Source organism: Fukomys damarensis, unplaced genomic scaffold, assembly GCF_012274545.1.
Source record: "Fukomys damarensis isolate Sample0158 unplaced genomic scaffold, DMR_v1.0_HiC HiC_scaffold_18, whole genome shotgun sequence".
NCBI lineage: Eukaryota > Metazoa > Chordata > Mammalia > Rodentia > Bathyergidae > Fukomys > Fukomys damarensis.
The window spans coordinates 13,013,580-13,031,001 of record NW_022900930.1 but is presented as its reverse complement, the minus strand read 5'-3'; the positions used below and the strand labels follow the sequence as shown (position 1 = coordinate 13,031,001).

The 17,422-nt window shown below is 44.9% G+C and overlaps 1 protein-coding gene across 1 annotated transcript in view; it reads right to left on the bottom strand.

Annotated features, from left to right (window-relative positions):
* Positions 1-8,529: 8,529 nt before the first annotated feature.
* The window catches only part of Prag1 (PEAK1 related, kinase-activating pseudokinase 1), a 52,658-nt gene continuing 43,765 nt past the window's right edge, over positions 8,530-17,422 (bottom strand). Inside the window, exon 6 of the mRNA XM_010621825.3 lies at positions 8,530-12,432. Within this exon, the coding sequence (XP_010620127.1) occupies positions 11,320-12,432 (1,113 nt within the window). The 3' untranslated portion in view covers positions 8,530-11,319. The remainder of the gene's footprint in view (positions 12,433-17,422) is intronic.

Below are 17,422 nucleotides of genomic sequence, written 5' to 3'. Positions count from 1 at the left end.
ATATATATATATATATGAAATATCAGGACTTTAAAGTCTTTTTAAATAAAGAAGGCAGGTAAGCAATTACATCATTTATAGTTTTTCCAATTTTCTTTTTAGCAGCCATCAAACTAAAACCTTTTGCGCACGCAGCCCAGGGAATCTATGAATGATAGGTTGCTGGTATATTAATGAATTCCTTTTTGGGTGCGCAGACCATAAATGTATGCAAAGGAAAGCTAGACAAATGACCCGGATGTCTTGTCGGCTTCTCCCTAAACTGAGCGGTGTCCGTTTCCAGACACCAGACAACGCACAGAGTCCTTCTCTCTCGGCGTTCATGGGGCTCTCAACAAAACAGCATCGCTCCAGGAATATTAAGTGTTCCCTCCCAACCCTTGCCTTCCCTCCTTGGTAACTTTAGAATTGTCACAAAGGAGCTATTCCAGACCTCACAGGGCCTGTCCCCTGTAATGTGAACACCCCCTAACCAGCTAGACCACAGCTCCGCTAGACCTGTGCCCTGACGAAAAGCCCTTTTTATAGGAGTACTTGGGAGCTAGGGCTTGTTTAGAAACCATTATCTCCCCAAAAGAACTTGAAACAGCCGCCATCCCTGCAGAACAACGCCCTCGGTTTTCTTCCTGGCAATGCTGTCTCCAAGGGGTTTGCCTTTTCAGAGTTGAAACAAAGGGGCTGTCAGGTGATAAGCCTGCGCCCCGCAGCTGGCCCTGGCCCGCCTCTCGCAGGATGAGGACTGGTATCAAATGCATGATTCAGAGCTGGGAGGAGGTTGCCAACTCCAGCTGCAGGGCCCAGCTGGCACTGCCCAGAAGGCACTTGCTCTGCCCTGTTCCTGCGTGCTCTCTGCTAAGAGCACAGCTCCTGCCCTGCCTCCCTCCTGGACTCTGGTCTCCGCAGGGAATTGTCCCACCCACCGACACCCAGCCAGGGCCTTCATTCGACCCGCGTTCAGTCAGGTACTTGGAACAGTGCATGAGTCACGGAAGTCCCAGCCAAGACCAGCAGCACCAGGCTTCTTTTGTTTAGAGTTAACTTCAAGTTTCCTAAGTGATTTCAATGAGCGCAGTCCTTATTGCTCACACTACAGCTCCCTAAAGTCATGGAAAGAAATGATGACACTGGAGCCACTGAACAGCCAGCACCTGGAATCACACTGCCTGGTTCTTCCTGAAACACTCTCCTGCGCAATCGACCTGAAGTACTTTCCTCTGATAAACGGCCGCAATCACCAGATTGGGTTTGCTATAAATGATCAATGCAGTTTATCAAAAAAGTGTTGAGTTTCTTTCAAGTGCAAGGATTAGCAGTGTCACTCCAAGCCCTGGCAAGGGCCTGAGGATGAATTTTATCAGTGAGCTCTGGGATCTGTTGCCAATGCCAACTGTTGTTTTGGGCAACTGTCGAGATTACCACATAGAAAGAAAAACTGTCTTCTAACAGAAATAACACGGACCCTCTGTGGGGTGTGCGTGTTTTGGGCCTATAATCCCAGCACTCTGGGGGGCTGAGCCTGGAGGATCATTAGTTTGAGCCCAAGATTGACAATTTAGCCATGACCCTATCTCAAATAATTCTTTTATTTAAGTTGCTACGTAGTCTACTCACATCTTCATTATTTAGCAATTTTGTACAAAACTAGCAGTTAATCTGTAAATACCTCCAGAATATTTTCTAGCTGGTTTGTAGTTTTTTAAAGAATAGTGCCTTGTCTTTATTTTTCGGCTGTGGTTCTTGTTTTCATATTTGTTTTACATGTAGACTTGTAAATTGAATTGCAGTATTTAAAGCATTACCTCAAGAAAAAGGAAGTAGGTACTCAGTACATGCACGACAACTTGTGTGTATGAGAAGGGAGCTTTGAAAGGAAGATGCCTTGCAGAGGAAGTCCGGTAGCCATGGTCAGAGTATAGGAATTTCTTTTCCTACAGGATACATGGTTTTGTAGAAAGGAAGTATTTCCCCCAATATTGGGAGTAGGTAAACTACTAATCAGTCAAGCTTTATGTTATAAAAGAAAACATGCAATATAATATATTAAAAAAGCTTTTCTGATGGATTTTGTAAATTGATTTGTTACAGGGTGATTTGTTCTCTAGCTGTGATCTTACCACTTCAAATGGATGCAATTTGAATACATTTTATATAAAAGGGTCAATAAAATAATTGTTTAAGAGTTAAAGAAAAAAATAAAAATGCTTGAAATGTAGCCCAGCTCAAAGGTCCTAGGTTCGTCAGTGTCTCCAGAACCAGTAAAGAAAAGAAAACAAAAGAGAAAGAAAAGTTTCCCTAAGACTTCAGACAGAAGCAGCACCATGTGATATAGTTAAGAAGTTAAGAATTTGGTGATCCAGTGCTTCCCCACAAAGAGAAGAGGTCATTTAAAGGCCTGGAAAGAGTGACGAATCCTTGTCATTCTCCAGTTGAAGAGAGAAATCAAGTTACTTCTTCTAAGACTGATCAAGAAAAGCCAAGTGCTCTCACATGTCTGGTGTGCTAACTTTTGCAGAAGATGGAAAGAAGAAATACACAGTCACCTCCCAGTATCCACTGGGCACTGGTTCCAGGACCTGCCTGCGCACAATAAACTCCATGCAAGTTCGAGTCCCTGTGTGAAATGCCATAGTACTTGCATATAAGCTACACAATCTTCCCAGATACTTTAAATCATCATTAAATTAGTTATAATACCAAATATAATGTAAATGTATATTCATAGTTGCTATACTGTACTGATTAGGGAATAAGGAGGAAAAAAGTCTCCATGCACACAGTACAGATTCTATTCCCTGTCCAAATATTTGTAATTCCCTTTGGGTAAATCTGAGGACACAGGATCCATGCGTATGGGGGGCTGAATGTTCTTGTGTCTGCTTATGTGTGTGAAACAACAAAGGAAGGGTAAAGAGAAGCCGGTGATTTTGTTTACTATGGGGGAGAGAAAGAGCAGAAGGAGGGAGGAACAGGGGAGGGACACTGCTCTTTGTGTACCTTTTTGAATAGCTCTGACTTTCAGTTCCATTTTATGTTTTGCATATTCAGAATGCATAAAATCAATAGGGTAAGGAACAGCAAATCCTGTTTAGGATTATCTTTGGCAAAACTAAAATTTGTCTACAACAACATAGTGGTAGGAACAGTCAGTGCAGAACATTTTAAAAATGGCATAGCGCTTAAAATATTTTGACCATTAAGAAATCTGCCAACAGCTCTAAAGTTGAAATCTACCCAATTCAGGAAACAAACAAACAAAGCTTTTCCATCACTGGAGACTTTTGAGAAGGAAATAGACACACTCTGTGTATGGCCCCATGAAGGGCAGGGAGAAGCAAATGCTGTTCTATGGCCGTGGGATGTCATGAGGGTTGGATTGAGGAACATGGGAAAGCAAGTAGCTTGTCTCTGACTCTTGTGCTCTCATTTCTTGCCTTCTTTTCGCCCCTTTAGACTTCCACATTCAGTACCCTCAAGTTGTCTTTATGCCTGATCACCTCTGATGAGCCAGTAAGACAGGGGTTAAAGAATAACAGTTCGGCCCACAATAGTGCACAAAAGCCTTGATGTTTAAGTACATCCAGTGTGCAGGGATGGTGTCTTTTGGGAAATAGCCATAAAGACCTCTGGTAAAGGTGCTGGAAAGATTTGAATCTAGTGTTTAGATTCACATATGATCGAGGCATACATTCAAATCTTCACTTGGATAACCCATGTTAGCCTGTTGATTTGCAGACAAATCCCTAGTGAACTTGACTTTGCTTCCCCAACTCCTTATAGCTGGAATGAAAAGAGCCAAGTTACGGGAGGAAAGATCCAGATCAGAGCTGATTAAGAACCCAGAACTCGGATCCAAATTGGTCACTGAAGTTATGACCCAATCTCCGGTTCTCCTGAATTGACAAAATCATCTTGGGGTTAATTTGGACTCTCTTCCCTGGAGCCCTGAAACCCACTGGGCTATCTCCTAACATGTTTCCAGGGCATAAGTCCTCTTCCTTGGACATCCCTTATGCACAGGTGGCCATCGTACCCACATTAATTAGTGTTAAAAATGAGAAAGAGTAATCCTTAGAGATAGTCACCCCATGGCAAAGCCCTAAAACTTTTTCCTTGTCTTTTTCTATTCTTTTAATTTTATTTATTTATTTATTTATTTATTTATTTATTTATTTATTGGCACCAGGGATTGAACTCAGGACCTTGTGCTTGGGAGGAAGGTGCCGGAACCAGTGAGCTAAATCCTTGGCACATCTTTTTATTTTTACCAATGATAGCATGCCATCTATTAAAAATGGCTAGTTGATTTATATTACAAATCTATGACTCTTCATGAGATTTAGTAGTCTTATCTTCAGATTGAAACCAAGAGATAGAGGGACAAAGTGCTGGGGACTGGTAAAGTAAGGCAAGGGCCTGTATAAACTGAACAAAGTCAGGAAATTAGAGCACAAGGAACGAAGGCTTAATTGGAGTGTCAAGGACAAAAGACTAATAAAATCTGCTTTTCTGATAACAAGAAGCCTAGCAACTGTGGCAACAACTACATCCTTCATTTTGGCACATCCCTCAAATTTGAAAGTGGCGCCAGACAATACCTGCAATGACAAACTGCCCCCTGGCACATCGAAGACTGCATACAAACCCCTAGATTTAGGTGCTTCCTTGAGTCTTCCCTTAGAACTCCTTTCAGCTAGTGAGGGCTTTTCCTTATTCTTTCTAATAAACCACACCAGACTGCTCCCCAACATCCTCAGGACAAGATCCCAGAGAAAGGGAACTGGATACATCTCTGGCCTCAGCATGAGACTCAACTTCTCTACATAGAGATCAGTGTGACGGGACAGCTGGACCACACCCAGATTCGTTTTGCTTTCCTTTCTACATTCTAAGAAATAGTGACAGGTTCCCCAGCAACTGCCTGGTTAATCCCCTGCTGATCCCCAGGGATGGGGTGATGTTGACCAGGGAGGTGGGATGCTTTTCAGAGGCACATTTTTGGACGGGCAGAACTGGTGAAAACTGCAGTAACAACTGTGAGGCCCTGGCTAGTGCTTCTCCTCTGTGGGAGCTCAAAGGTCCTTTGGTAGAAGCTGGGTGCCGACAGCTTGACTGAGTTCCCAGCAGAGACCTCCACTTGTGGATTGCATCCAGCCTGCACTCCCCCTGTGAGGTGAGAAGTGAACTCTCAGTGTTCTCTAGGCATCCCCCTCTCAGAGGAACCTGAGGCCCCTCCATCAGAGCCGTCTCCTAAGCTTCCATTAGGAGTTGAGCTACAGGTTTGGGCTTACTTTTCTCCTAATATGACAGACCCATTCTTCTTTAGATATGTTCTGATAAATGTACTGGGCCTGGAACAGGATCCTAACCCACATTCTGGCCTCCCTCAGCCCCTGATGTCCCTGAAGTCTAGTCTCCCCAACTAACTGTCATAGATTCAATACATGGCGCATGATCCCGATTCCCCCCAAAAGATTTCTTAGGACAAAGGTCAGAGTTAAGGGAGAGGCTCTCAGCCCGTCTTACCACTTCAGAATGCTGTAAGGTAGCCTCACACTGCTCAGGATTCCCTCCAGTGCTGAGGGAGTTGGCGGGTGGAGGTAATTTTGCTCAACTACTTCCTTCAGACTCTAGACAAGAGATGGTCACTTCTGTAGGCCATGCCCATGTGGCACCACAGTCCTTCTCTCCTGGAGATTGGGCTACGGGACATCCTCATAAGGGCTTTTTGTCACTCCTGGGGCCCCTCAAGATCTATTCGATTCAACCCCATGAGGATCCACCATGAGGATCAGGCCCTGGGTGCACCCTCCCAGGACTATGTGTCAATGCCCAGAGCAGCTACTGTCCACGAGTTTTCTGAGTGAGTTCCATCACTCTTCTGCTGTCACAAACAGGGAGAGGCCGAGAGAAAGAGCCAGAGGATGACAGGGGATGCCCTTTACTCCCAGCCTCTCTTACAGAAGAAAAATACTGAAACTTAGAAGGATCTTGTCTGTTACTTCTCCATGGGCAGTGCCCACCATCAGAAGCAGATTACTGTAGTAATTCTAATGCAGGGGACCAGCTGTCAGAGGAATGGTTTGCTGTAGTAACTCTAATACACAGGGCCTTGAGAGGGCTGCAGCTTGGTCAGGGTTTTCTAAAATCATCACCCTAACCCTTCTTTAAACAATCCTTGCTTTTACAGTGTAAAAGGGATCTTCTCTTTCTTTCACTTTTGTACTCATCAGTATTTGTGTAAGAGATGTTTAGATTTACCTAAAAACTAAAAAAAACTAATCAATTCCTGAAACGTTCTGACTAGACCTATTTAAAGTTATAAACCTAAAACCATAACAGATTGTTATGGTTCAACTTGACCAATAGATTTAAGAGCACACGCTTATTTAAAAGTAATTGTTTTGTGCATTCTGTTTCTTGTTTGTCCATCTGAATTGATGAAGGTACATAGCTGCTTCATTGGATTTTTTCAGCTCATATTAATTTTATTTTTCCTTTTATCTTTGCCCCTTTAAACTTCTTGCTTTTTTTGGCTGTGAAAAACTAGTCATACAGATGTTTAGGATAGCTAAAGTCACTTAAGGCATTGTAGGATGAAGGACAACAGACTTGAGGCTTACGTGGGACTTAAATATAAAATCCTTGAAGTCTGGTAACATGAAAGTTATATATGATTGAGGTTAATAGGTATGTTTCTGTGTGTTGACTTTCAGGTATATATTATCCTCCAAAATTTCTCCTTAAGTTGGATTCCAGATAAATAGACACTCATGATATTAGCCCAAATGCTTTTCGGTTCACATAGTTTAAGAGTGGGGTAATTTAAATAAGTTTGTAAGAGTACAGTTGGGAACATGTTTCCATCCAGACTGTTAGCAAATCAAGATAACATCAAAAATTCTTTTTATAAATACAATGCCTATTGTCCATGTAAAATAACAAAAGCTTTTTCTTGGTCATAGATAATATATATATCTAATACAGTGGAACAGCTGTCAGGAGTGGTTTGTGTTAACTGTTATGATTTGTTTCTATTGAGTCACCTAAAGTAACAAGTAAGTGGGGATCCCTTGTTCTTGGAAAACTGCTGGATAAAACTCCCCCTCTGTGGCTAAAAACAGCAGCTGCCTGAACTAATTTGTTCAGTTTTCTCTGCTGATGGGAGACTTCCCAGGTTTTTTTTCCAGAGTCTTACCGTGTCACACCCCAGCAAATGTGATTATATTTTTGTAATATATTTAAGGTAGTTATAATGAGGTTAAGCTTTCTGTGCTCAAAACAGTAAAGTTTTCTTAAGATATTGAGATGCCCTTGGTTGAAATGATAAAACTAAGGGGGCAAAGGGTTCTATATATTGTACTAGAATAGTTTCTGGTGTTTTGTTTTTGTTTTTGTTTTTGTTTTTTTTTTACTGTGAAACTCAATTTCTTGGTCCAACTAATTTCTTCTCTTTTGACAGCTCTATGGCTAACCAGAAGCAGCCATGCTCACTGATAGGAATCCTCCTGATTTCTACAGGGCCCTTAGATAGACCTCACAGCAGTGACCCTGCCTGCTGCCCTACCCATGGCCTCTCTCAGCAAGGAGCAGCCAGAGTGACTAATGCCCCCAAACCCCTAACGACAATTAAGGTCACCACTATTGAGGAGGGATTAAGACCATCATGCAGAGGGGTACAGTACAGGGACCTGGATAGACTGAAGGCAGGGCCCCCTGGATAAACTGAACAAACCTCAGGAAATTAGAGCAGGAGGGACAAAGGCTTAATTGGAGTGCAAAGGACAAAGGACTAATAATATCTGATGACAAGAATCCTAGCAAGAGTGGCACCTGCACATCTTCATTTTCACACATCCATCGAATTTGAAAATGGCACCTGACAACACCTGCCCATGACACACTGCCCCTTGGCATGCCAAAGCCTGTGCATAAACCCCTGGACTTAGGTGTTTCCTCAGCATCCTCCCTTGGAGCCCCTTCCCCTAGCGAGGGTTTTCTTTGGTCTAATAAACCACCCCCAAATCATTCCCCACCGCAGTCCTATTGGCTTCATTCTTTCTTCTTCCTCTTCCTCAGGACATGAGCCCAAAGGTCGGAAATTTTTTAGAAGATCTTCATAGATTCTTAGATATTCAGCAACTGGGGCAGGGCTGCCTCAATTATTGGCTATGTATTTAAAGAGTGAACTCCAGGGAAGTCAGTGAAGAAACATGTCTTCCCTCTTCAAAATCTTATGTTTTGTGTATGTATGCACATCATAAGAGGTTTCTCTAACTCTAAGCTCTTAAAAACAAGTAAGCATTACACAAAGTGGTACCCCAGAGTAATCTTTTTAGAGCTGAGCCATGTGTGATGACAAATTATCCCTAAGTTCCCATCTTGCTTCTGGCATGGATATTAAAAATTTAGATGTGAGGCTTCATAACTTCTACAGGCAAGAATTCAGGAGTAGAAAAATTTCCATATATTGGCGTGAAAATGGGAAAGGCCTATTAACAAAAAAAAAGAGCTATATCTGTGGAAAGGATGGGGGTGACTTGGCTCAGAGCCAGAGAGAAGAAAACTCGGGAGATTTAAATGTCAGTAGTTGGATTTAAAGGAAAAAAGGAAAAATTAACTCACATATAGCAGTATTCTTAATCTTTTGTTCGTCTGTTTATTAATTTAGCTTTGGTGGTGCTGAAGACTGAACCAAGTGCCCTTTGCAACCAAAGAACACAGTCTACTATTGAGCTACACCTTCAGCCAGACGATGTGTGGCTATCCTATTACAAAGGCCCTGGCTTATTTCTGACCCTGAAACCTGCAGAACAAATCCATTGTATCTAGGCCGAATCTATTTAGTACCGGAGACTTCTGTGACATAAAGCCTTGCCTGCCAGTTGTATTCGAGTTCGTAAAAGTCCAGTTTTGTTGAACTCTTGAATGTAGTGTAACTGAAGCTGTTTGCCACACCTAAAATTTGTAGACACCTGACTTGCCACTTATACTAAAGGCCAAGTTATAGAGATGAATGGGTGGCAGTTACTCCGGAGAACCACCTTGATGGTCTGGATCTTATACAACTGGACTTTACCAGCCATCGATATAAGACATTGCTCCATTTTGGAACAAAATGCTTCTTTTTCTTTTAAACTACTGCAGCATTATTGAATGTCTTCAAATAAAGATTTCTTGACAAATTTCTTTTAGAACCAAAGCTGGACAAAGGTTTGATCCTTTTGATGAAGGGTACCTTAAAATTACACACAAAAAAATTTTGCAACTGGTTGGTTGTTTTCTCAGTTAGTGGTCAGCTGGGAAGTCAGTTTAATTGTGCTCATTCTTCTCAATCAGAATTTATTGCTATAGTTTCTTGTAAGACCTTAGATTTCTGCTGTTTTTATTAAAATCATTTGCAGGATCTCATTTGTTTCTTAAGTGGGTGGCATATTTAAAAGGTACAATTAATTCAGAGATTGAAAATATGCTTCTGGATAAGTGTTTCCAAGTCATTGCTTTCTCCTGGCAGAATGTTTGTTTCCTCGCTCTCCATTGTTATTTGACATGAGAAAGGACAAAAAAGCAAGAAAGTAAATTAAGGGTGGAGGGTTTGCCTGGAAAATCCCCAGAAACAAACAACTGACAAAATAATACCCCCCTGAGACAGATAGACCCTACAGTGAATTATGATTTCTATGTTTAAAGACTTTCTTTCTGTGTACATAGTGGGAAGCTGGTTTTAGCCAGCTCGTTCCTCAATGCTCCAGAAACAACTGAAATTACAAATGTGCCTCCAGGTGCTGTCTTCACCACTGATGCATGGAGATGTAGATGTGTTTACAAGAAATGAGGAAAGCCAGCTTGCAAAAGGAGTGAAATTAACATGCAGGAGGAGACCTACAGGAGTTCTCCGTCCTGGTTGGTGGCTAACCATATTCCCAGATTTCTAGGGTATCTATTGAGATCTTTGCATTTGCTTGAAATTGTCCATAGTTAGCAAGGTCTTAGAAATTAATTAGTTCGATAGTTGCAAGATTACACTTTAGGTAGAAACATAGGGGTCTTGGGGCTTTTTCTCTTCAAATGAGTTTTTTTTTTAACTTGTATGTGTTTAGTTTTCTGCAGAAAATATCTGCTGCTTCCTAATTTACTTGGAGCATTTTTAAGGGCTTGGGGACAAATACTGGCCTTGGTAGATAGCAGGTGCCAATAAATCCACATAATGAGTTTTACTTTTAGAAATGGAGACCCAAAGGAGCTTGAAACAGTAGAGAAAGTACTGGTCTGGGAGCTGGAGCACCTGTGCTCCTTTCTCACCCCAGTGTCATACGGCAGAGCAGAGCGGGAATGGTCTTCTGCTTGCCACTTGGCAGCTCATTCATTCTCCAGCTCTCCCTGCCTGGGAGGAAGAAACTGGCTTCTCCAAGTTCCCTGGCTGTGCGGTGTCCCATGGCTCTGTGTATGGGGACAGATAGTCTCCCCATTTTTCCATCTCTGGGTGCAGAAGCCTCTGCCCAAGCAGCTCCTGGAGGTAGTCTCTGTTCTACAATTCTTGCTCTGTTCTTGCTTCTGCCTCATTTGTTTGTCTTCTTAGTCCTGCCCACACTCTTCTAAGTGGTCTCCTGTTAAGGGCTTCACATTTGAACTGCCTTGAGTGGACTGTGTTTCTGTCCACATCTGAATAATACTAAAAGTGACCTGCTAAGCAAATGTGAAAAGGGTTTGGAGAAGTTGGAGAAGTGGGGTTGAATTCCAAACCACTGGAATCATATCCCATGACTGGATTCTTTCTGGGAGGCTGCTGGGTGGGTGACATGAATTAGTACTAACATGTGTAGGCCTCAAGGGGTGGACCGCTACTCTGTCCCAGAGAAGTGTAAGCCTGGTGCCTTCAGGGACTCTGGCTCCTGCCGAAGAGGTTTAGGTTCCATTTTATCCCCTCAGTCCACTGGGGATAAAAAATTTTTGCTTGTGACCAACTAAAAACATTTTTAATTGATAGGGGTTTCTGTCATTTTTTTAAAAATAACAATTTGGCAAGAGGGTGAGTAGATTCTACAGTGGAGTACTGGGCTCCATTCTGTTGCAAGAATGGTATTTAAGAGCTTGCACAGAGCTAGAAATGTACATAATTACAGGAGAACAGTACTGCGAGGAGAGGGGCTGGTGAAGAGAGGTGGCTAGAGAGGGCAATGACATCCCAGCCATGCGTATTTATATATATTATATATTTCATATATTACATCCAAACGTGACAGTCACGTGTACCATTTCCCTAGGAAGGCAAGGGTCTGGGCTGGGTGCAGGGGGGCAGCACAGTGCAGGGAAGGGCTTTGCTCACAGAAGCTGTAGGAGCTTGAGCGACTGCAAGAGAACTGTGGGCTCTGCAGCTGCCAAGTACTGGCAGCAAAGCCAGTCCTCCAACTCCACACCCCGCCTTCGGTCCACCGCCTTCTCTGCAAACTTCATCATCATCAGGGCCCGCTTCATGTCTATCCAGTTGTGCAGCGTGCTGCACAGCACCTCCTCGGAGGGGCTCGGCTGCTCCACCAGCTCGCGCCGCGGCCCCCACAGCAAGCACTGCAGCACTCGCTTGGCTTCCCCTATGCGGATGCGCTTGATGGGGTCAGCCTCGAGCAGCAGGTGGGCGAGCTGCTGCAGGCCGGGCGAATAGAGGGAGAGGGTGGGCAGAGGGGGCAGGTCTTCCTGCCGGTAGTCCTGCTCCCTCAGCTGGGCACGAACCTCGAATGGGTTGGGCTGGTGGAGCAGCTCATAAATGAGGATGCCAGTCTGGAACTCATCAAATTTGCGGTACTGGGAGGCAGACACGATCTCGGGGGCCAACCGGGCCTGGCTCTTCTTCTGCTGCAGGTTGGTGGTGCCTCCTGGCTTCTGCTTGGCTTTCAGGAAGTTGCTGATGATGAGCCGGGGCAAGTGCTTCTCACTGGGCACGCCCCGATAGGCAGGGGCAGTGAGGGAGCCGGGAGCGACGGTGGATGGGGGGCCAGCAAGGGAGGGGTTGGCAGGGGAGGGCCCCGGGGAGGCCTGGAGGCCACAGTGCACCAGCAGCAGGTTCTCCAGGCACAGGTCTCGGTGGATGATCCCGTGCTCCTTCAGGTGCTCCAGCCCATTGCAGAGCTGCAGGAGCAGGAAGCAGACGCGTCTCTCGTACACCTCGGGCGCAGCCTGGTGGCTGGCGGCTGAGTCGCGCACGAAGTCCGAGGCCGTCTGGTAGGGCACCTCTCGAGTGATGACCACCACACAGTCCTGTTCCTGGGCAGGGGGCTGTGAAGGTGCTGCAGGCAAGGGGTCCTTGGTCGTGTCGGGGGAGCTAAGCATGCTGGAGGGCACCGAGGCGACAAAGTGGCCACAGTCCTGCTGGATGTTGAAGTGAACGGGAACAGAGGGGCTGCAGTACGAGGCTGTTTTGGGCTCAGGGGTTTTGCAGATCTGTGGAGGAAACCAGAAGTGAGGTCAAGAGTGGGATCCACGTTTTGTTCAACAGATGTACACATCCAGAAAGGCAAGCTGCTCCTTTCCTCACACCATACATAAAATACCTTAAAGGGCATTTCACAGACTTAAGGGTAAGTGCCAAAACACAAATTTTAAAAGAAACATGAAAAAGAGTCTTGGAGACCCTGAATTGGGTGGTGATCTCTTAGGTACCACATCAAAAGCATGAAAAAAAGAATCATAAACTTGACCTCATGATTTAAAACTTTTGAGTGTTAAAATACACTTTTAAGAAATTAGAAATACAATTAGGAGACTGGAAAAAAATAATTGCTAAATACCTATCTCATGAAAGAGTTATATTTATAATTTACAAAAACCCCACTATGTTGTCAGTAGTTAACAAATAAAACTCAATAAGACAAAGATGGAGCTGCAGCAACCCTAGAGCAAATGTGTTTGGCTGCTAGGCTGCTCCTTCATGGAAAATTTCAGGGGTGGAGACAGGCCCTAAACTGTTAGGACTCGGCCATGTTATCTCAAGTTGCCCAGGTTTTAAACCCAGGAGAATATGCAGTGTCTAGTGGCTGGTCCAAATGTTATGGGTTACAACACATTCTCCTCCTGGGGTGAGTTACAGCAGTTACAAGGAAACAGCAAGCTCTCCTGGGAACAGGGAACCCATCGGGCCTAAAGGCAGCCTCTGAGCTGCAGTTGGGAGTAAACAAGACTGGTGATCTCAAGCTCCTCTGTGGGAAGGGAGTCTGGGGAATCTACATGTCTGTGCCTTGCTCCCCTCTTCATCTCTTCTGCTAGTGCTAACAACAGCGCCAGCTTCCCGAGTATCTAATGGTCTTCCTGCTGCCCCTCCAATGGGGTGCCCTGAGCCAGCGCTGATGGTCCCCAATTTTCCTGTAATTACATGAAAGAGGACCAAAGACAGCCAATGGTCTTCTCTCTCAAAGGAGATTGAGCAATATCTCCTGTGCTTTATGGAGACAAGGATCTGCACACAATTGTCCGGAGGAGAAAGGTGCCTCACAACTACCTTTAAAGTACCAGCCAGCAAGCAAACACCAGTTAACCCTGCTTTGGTTTCCTGCACAGGAATGGTTATAGCAATGTTTATGAGGCACCACAATGCTTGTGGCTGTTGTTTTCAGAAGTTACCTCGCATGCACCTTTTCATAGAATTCTTTATATTACAGCAACCCAAAACTTTCAGCATAAAAGCTGGCATCTCCATCTTTCAGCCCCTGAAGAAAGTGTTCAAAGCTAATTGGGGGAGGCAGCAGGTAACATTTAAATTCAGCAATCTATTGTAGAATCAGAATACAAATAAAAGGAAAGTGTATTTGTCCCAGAGGCTGCTTCCCATTACACTAATAAAACTGATTTTAGAATGCATGTCTAAAGGGTATTTGCTGTCATAGGCTCTTTTTAATACCAGCCCACCCAGCAATACTTGGGCTTTAAGTGACTCGCTATTAAATGAAAGCAAATTTACGGGGAAGATGTCTTCAACAAAGGAGTCTTGCATAGAAATAGCGACTGGCCAACCGCTGCCTATTGTGCCTCTGTGGACAGGTAGGAAGGACGTTATTGTTTCCCTCTCCGTCCAGCTGCTGCTCACTGGACTCTGGCAGATATGAGTAACTGTACTGACGATTCACCCTCCAGACAGTGTCTCATTAAGTCTCATCAAATTCAATGTGGTGGATGCTATGGCAGAGGGGAAACTGAGGCTTTAAAATGTTAAGTTATTGCCCACGATTAGGCAACTGGGAAGTGTTCCAGAGGTCAAAAGCGCAACTTTGGGATGAAAAAGATTTGGTTTAAGTATAACTCTATAACCTTTGTCAAGTTACAGGGGATTCTTGTTATTTGAGGAAATTATGTTCTATTAATTAGCTGCAGACACTAAATTAGCATATGCCGAACCGCTGCTCTTACAGGAAATTACAGGGTGAGGTTTTGGTGAAGCTCTGAACCCAATATTTTCATCAAGTGATCACAACATAGCTTTGTTTTATCTATGTCTGATGGAGATGCCTCATTCGGTACATTTTCTAGACTTACTAACACTGAATTTGTTGCCCATGCATGATAACTGAGGAAGCTTATGCAGCACACGTAAGACCTATTACAGCTTTCTCATGCTTACAAACACTAAAGGCACTCCGGCACTACGCCTGGGGTCATTTTAAACAGCAAGCTCTCAAAAAAATAGGCACAAACATGTGAAAATGTGAAATGCTATGGATAATGAAAAGGACCCTTGCTTCTAGTATGGGCAAGAAAAGAAGAGGGGCGGGAGTCCCTGTGCCCCATGTCAGCTGGAGGTGTACACGCAGAGACTCACATTTTCCCCTGTCCAGACCATGCCCACAGATGACTGGCGAGTGCCTTGAGTGTTGATTTGTGGGTTACAAATAAATTTCAGCCAGTGGATGGTTTTGGCAATAAGAAATTCACAGATAATGAGAACGGAGGGTGTTTCTCTTAAAGTCTATTTTCTCTTCAATTTACCTGGGGTGGGGAAAGTTCCTTCCTGAGGGAGCTGAAGCGCAATTTTAAAGGAAAACATGCAGGTGCTGTCAGCACCAGACTGAGCCTGGGGTGAGGCTCAGCCAAAGGTTGCCATGGTGACTGCTCTGGCCATTTCAGTGGCAGCCACAGGGGTGGTGCTGAGCCATCCACCCGGACCTGGCCTGCAGGGATTGCACAACCCCTAGGACACAGGTGCAAGGAGCTTGGAGAGGGTTTCCAAAGCCCCCATTCCTCAAGGGTATGAAAGGCTTGAGGCTGGCAAACGCTGGGCCCTAGAGCTCCAGTTGAGCGGCTGACATTTTGCAAAGAGATGTAAATGAAGGGGCAGGATAAATGGCAACTGGGCTGGATGCATTTCAAATCCAGGAACAGGGCTCCTGGCAAGGCCCACAGCTCCTCACTGGAGAGGGCTATGGAGGGCAGAGCAGGCGCGTGTGAGCCAGCCTGGGTACTCTGGGTGGTACACCCTCCTGCCCCCCAGGTCATTCTAGTGTTGGATGGAGGGAAAGGGGGGGGTAAACAGAGGAAGGCAGCCCCTTTTCCAGCCCCCTTCCTCCACCCTATTCACTTTCTGGGGGTCCTGACCACAGTTTAAGCTCTAGAGCATCACAGACTTTTTGCTTAGCTCAAATTTCAATTGCTGAGCCAAGTCTTATTTCAAATACTAGAGCCAGGGCCTCATTCACGAGTAAAAATCTGGGCTAAGTCACATCTGTTAAATCAAGAAGGGCCAGAGGCTTAATATCAGTTCCCTAACTTTTACTTGGTGTTCTAGATGCACGAGAAATGAAACAGTTTTGAAAATCACAAGCCAGGGACTCCTGCCCCATGCCACATAGTCATGAAGTCAGGCTAAAGGGGCTGGCTTTAATGCTTCGTGACGGCGGGTCACCGAGCCCATGACGGAGGTTCAGAGTCAGAGGCGAGCAGGTGCCAGCCTGCTATTGTTCACTGGGACTCTGCAACCAAGGCTGTGTCTGACTGCAGTGCCGCCTCCCTGCTTAGCATGCATGGGTGAAGGTGGCTGGCGGGAAGGGGCCGCTCCCCCCCTGCAGATCCCAGATGACTGTATTCCGTCTAGACTACAGGGCTAATGAAGTGGAACAGCTGCACGTGCGAAATGATGCTTAAATCCCCACCCCACCCCCAATTACCAGCCAGCCAGGCATATTTGCAAATTGATGCTGTCGTTGTTCTTGTAATCTTGCTGAAGTTCACTATACTCTGAGTGGTTGACCACTGTTCACTAAACTTCCTTTTCACACGGTACAGTGCTAGGCCTGGGGGTTCCAAGGCTCTAGCAAAGTCAACTGTAAACTCCAGGCTGTCTTCTTTGGAGACCAAGGTTTATCTTCTGGTTTCCTTAGAGCTTAGACTTCTAATGAAACGAGGAGCGATGCTTATTTTCAACATCCTCTGGAAAGCTGCATTTCTTTGCATTGTGTAGAGCAGAATATGGCTAAATCTGCACCATCATGTGAGGCCCTGGAATCCAAGCTGCACTGCACAATGTCTGCAGAATACTAGGAATATACAAAAACCTCTTGCCCAAGGCTTGGATTCAAATAGCAGACCAGGTATTTGGCACCGGGCAGCCCAGTTTAATGCTTATTTTCAACATCCTCTGGAAAGCTGCATTTCTTTGCGTTGTGTAGAGCAGAATATGGCTAAATCTGCACCATCATGTGAGGCCCTGGAATCCAAGCCGCACTGCACAATGTCTGCAGAATACTGAGGAACATACAAAAGCCTCTTGCCCAAGGCTTGGATTCAAATAGCAGACCAGGTATTTGGCACCGGGCAGCCCAGTTTCTTAGTTCGTGCTTTGGCAACGCTTTCCATTCAAAGGGCAAGAGGGATTAAGTCTCTTTCATCAAACGTCCACCTCCTGAAATGGAGAGGTCCTTAGACTGAAGGCGTCTCCCAGGGTCAGTGCCAGGACGCAGGTGAGGGTAATGAATGATCGTGAGCTGAGGATAGTAACGTTCAAAGGGGAAGCAAAAGATGACTCACAGATCAAGTTGTCTGACTCACAGGGGGAACGACAGCCTAAGCCCATCACCATCAGCCCAAGGAGCTCACACAGTCCTGGGTCTGGGCCACTGTGATAACCCCTGGCTTTAATTATCGCATCCAGCTCATGGAGATACTAATCCCTTTTTCCTCTGCAGATGGTGCTTAACTTAACACAATGCAACTTAATGATTTTCTTGCTTTAAAATGGTACAAAACTGATACAGTCAATAGAAATTGTCAAATTCAAATTTTAAATGTTGATATTTTCCTGGGATAATGGTAAGCAGCATGACTCTCTGCCTTAATTCTGGAAACTGGCAGTGAACCTCCATGAGGCACGAAGCCCAGCCAGCCAGGTGCTCACGGGAAGAAATGCAGATACCCCATGGTGCACCCTATTGCTAAGTGAGGGTGTTCG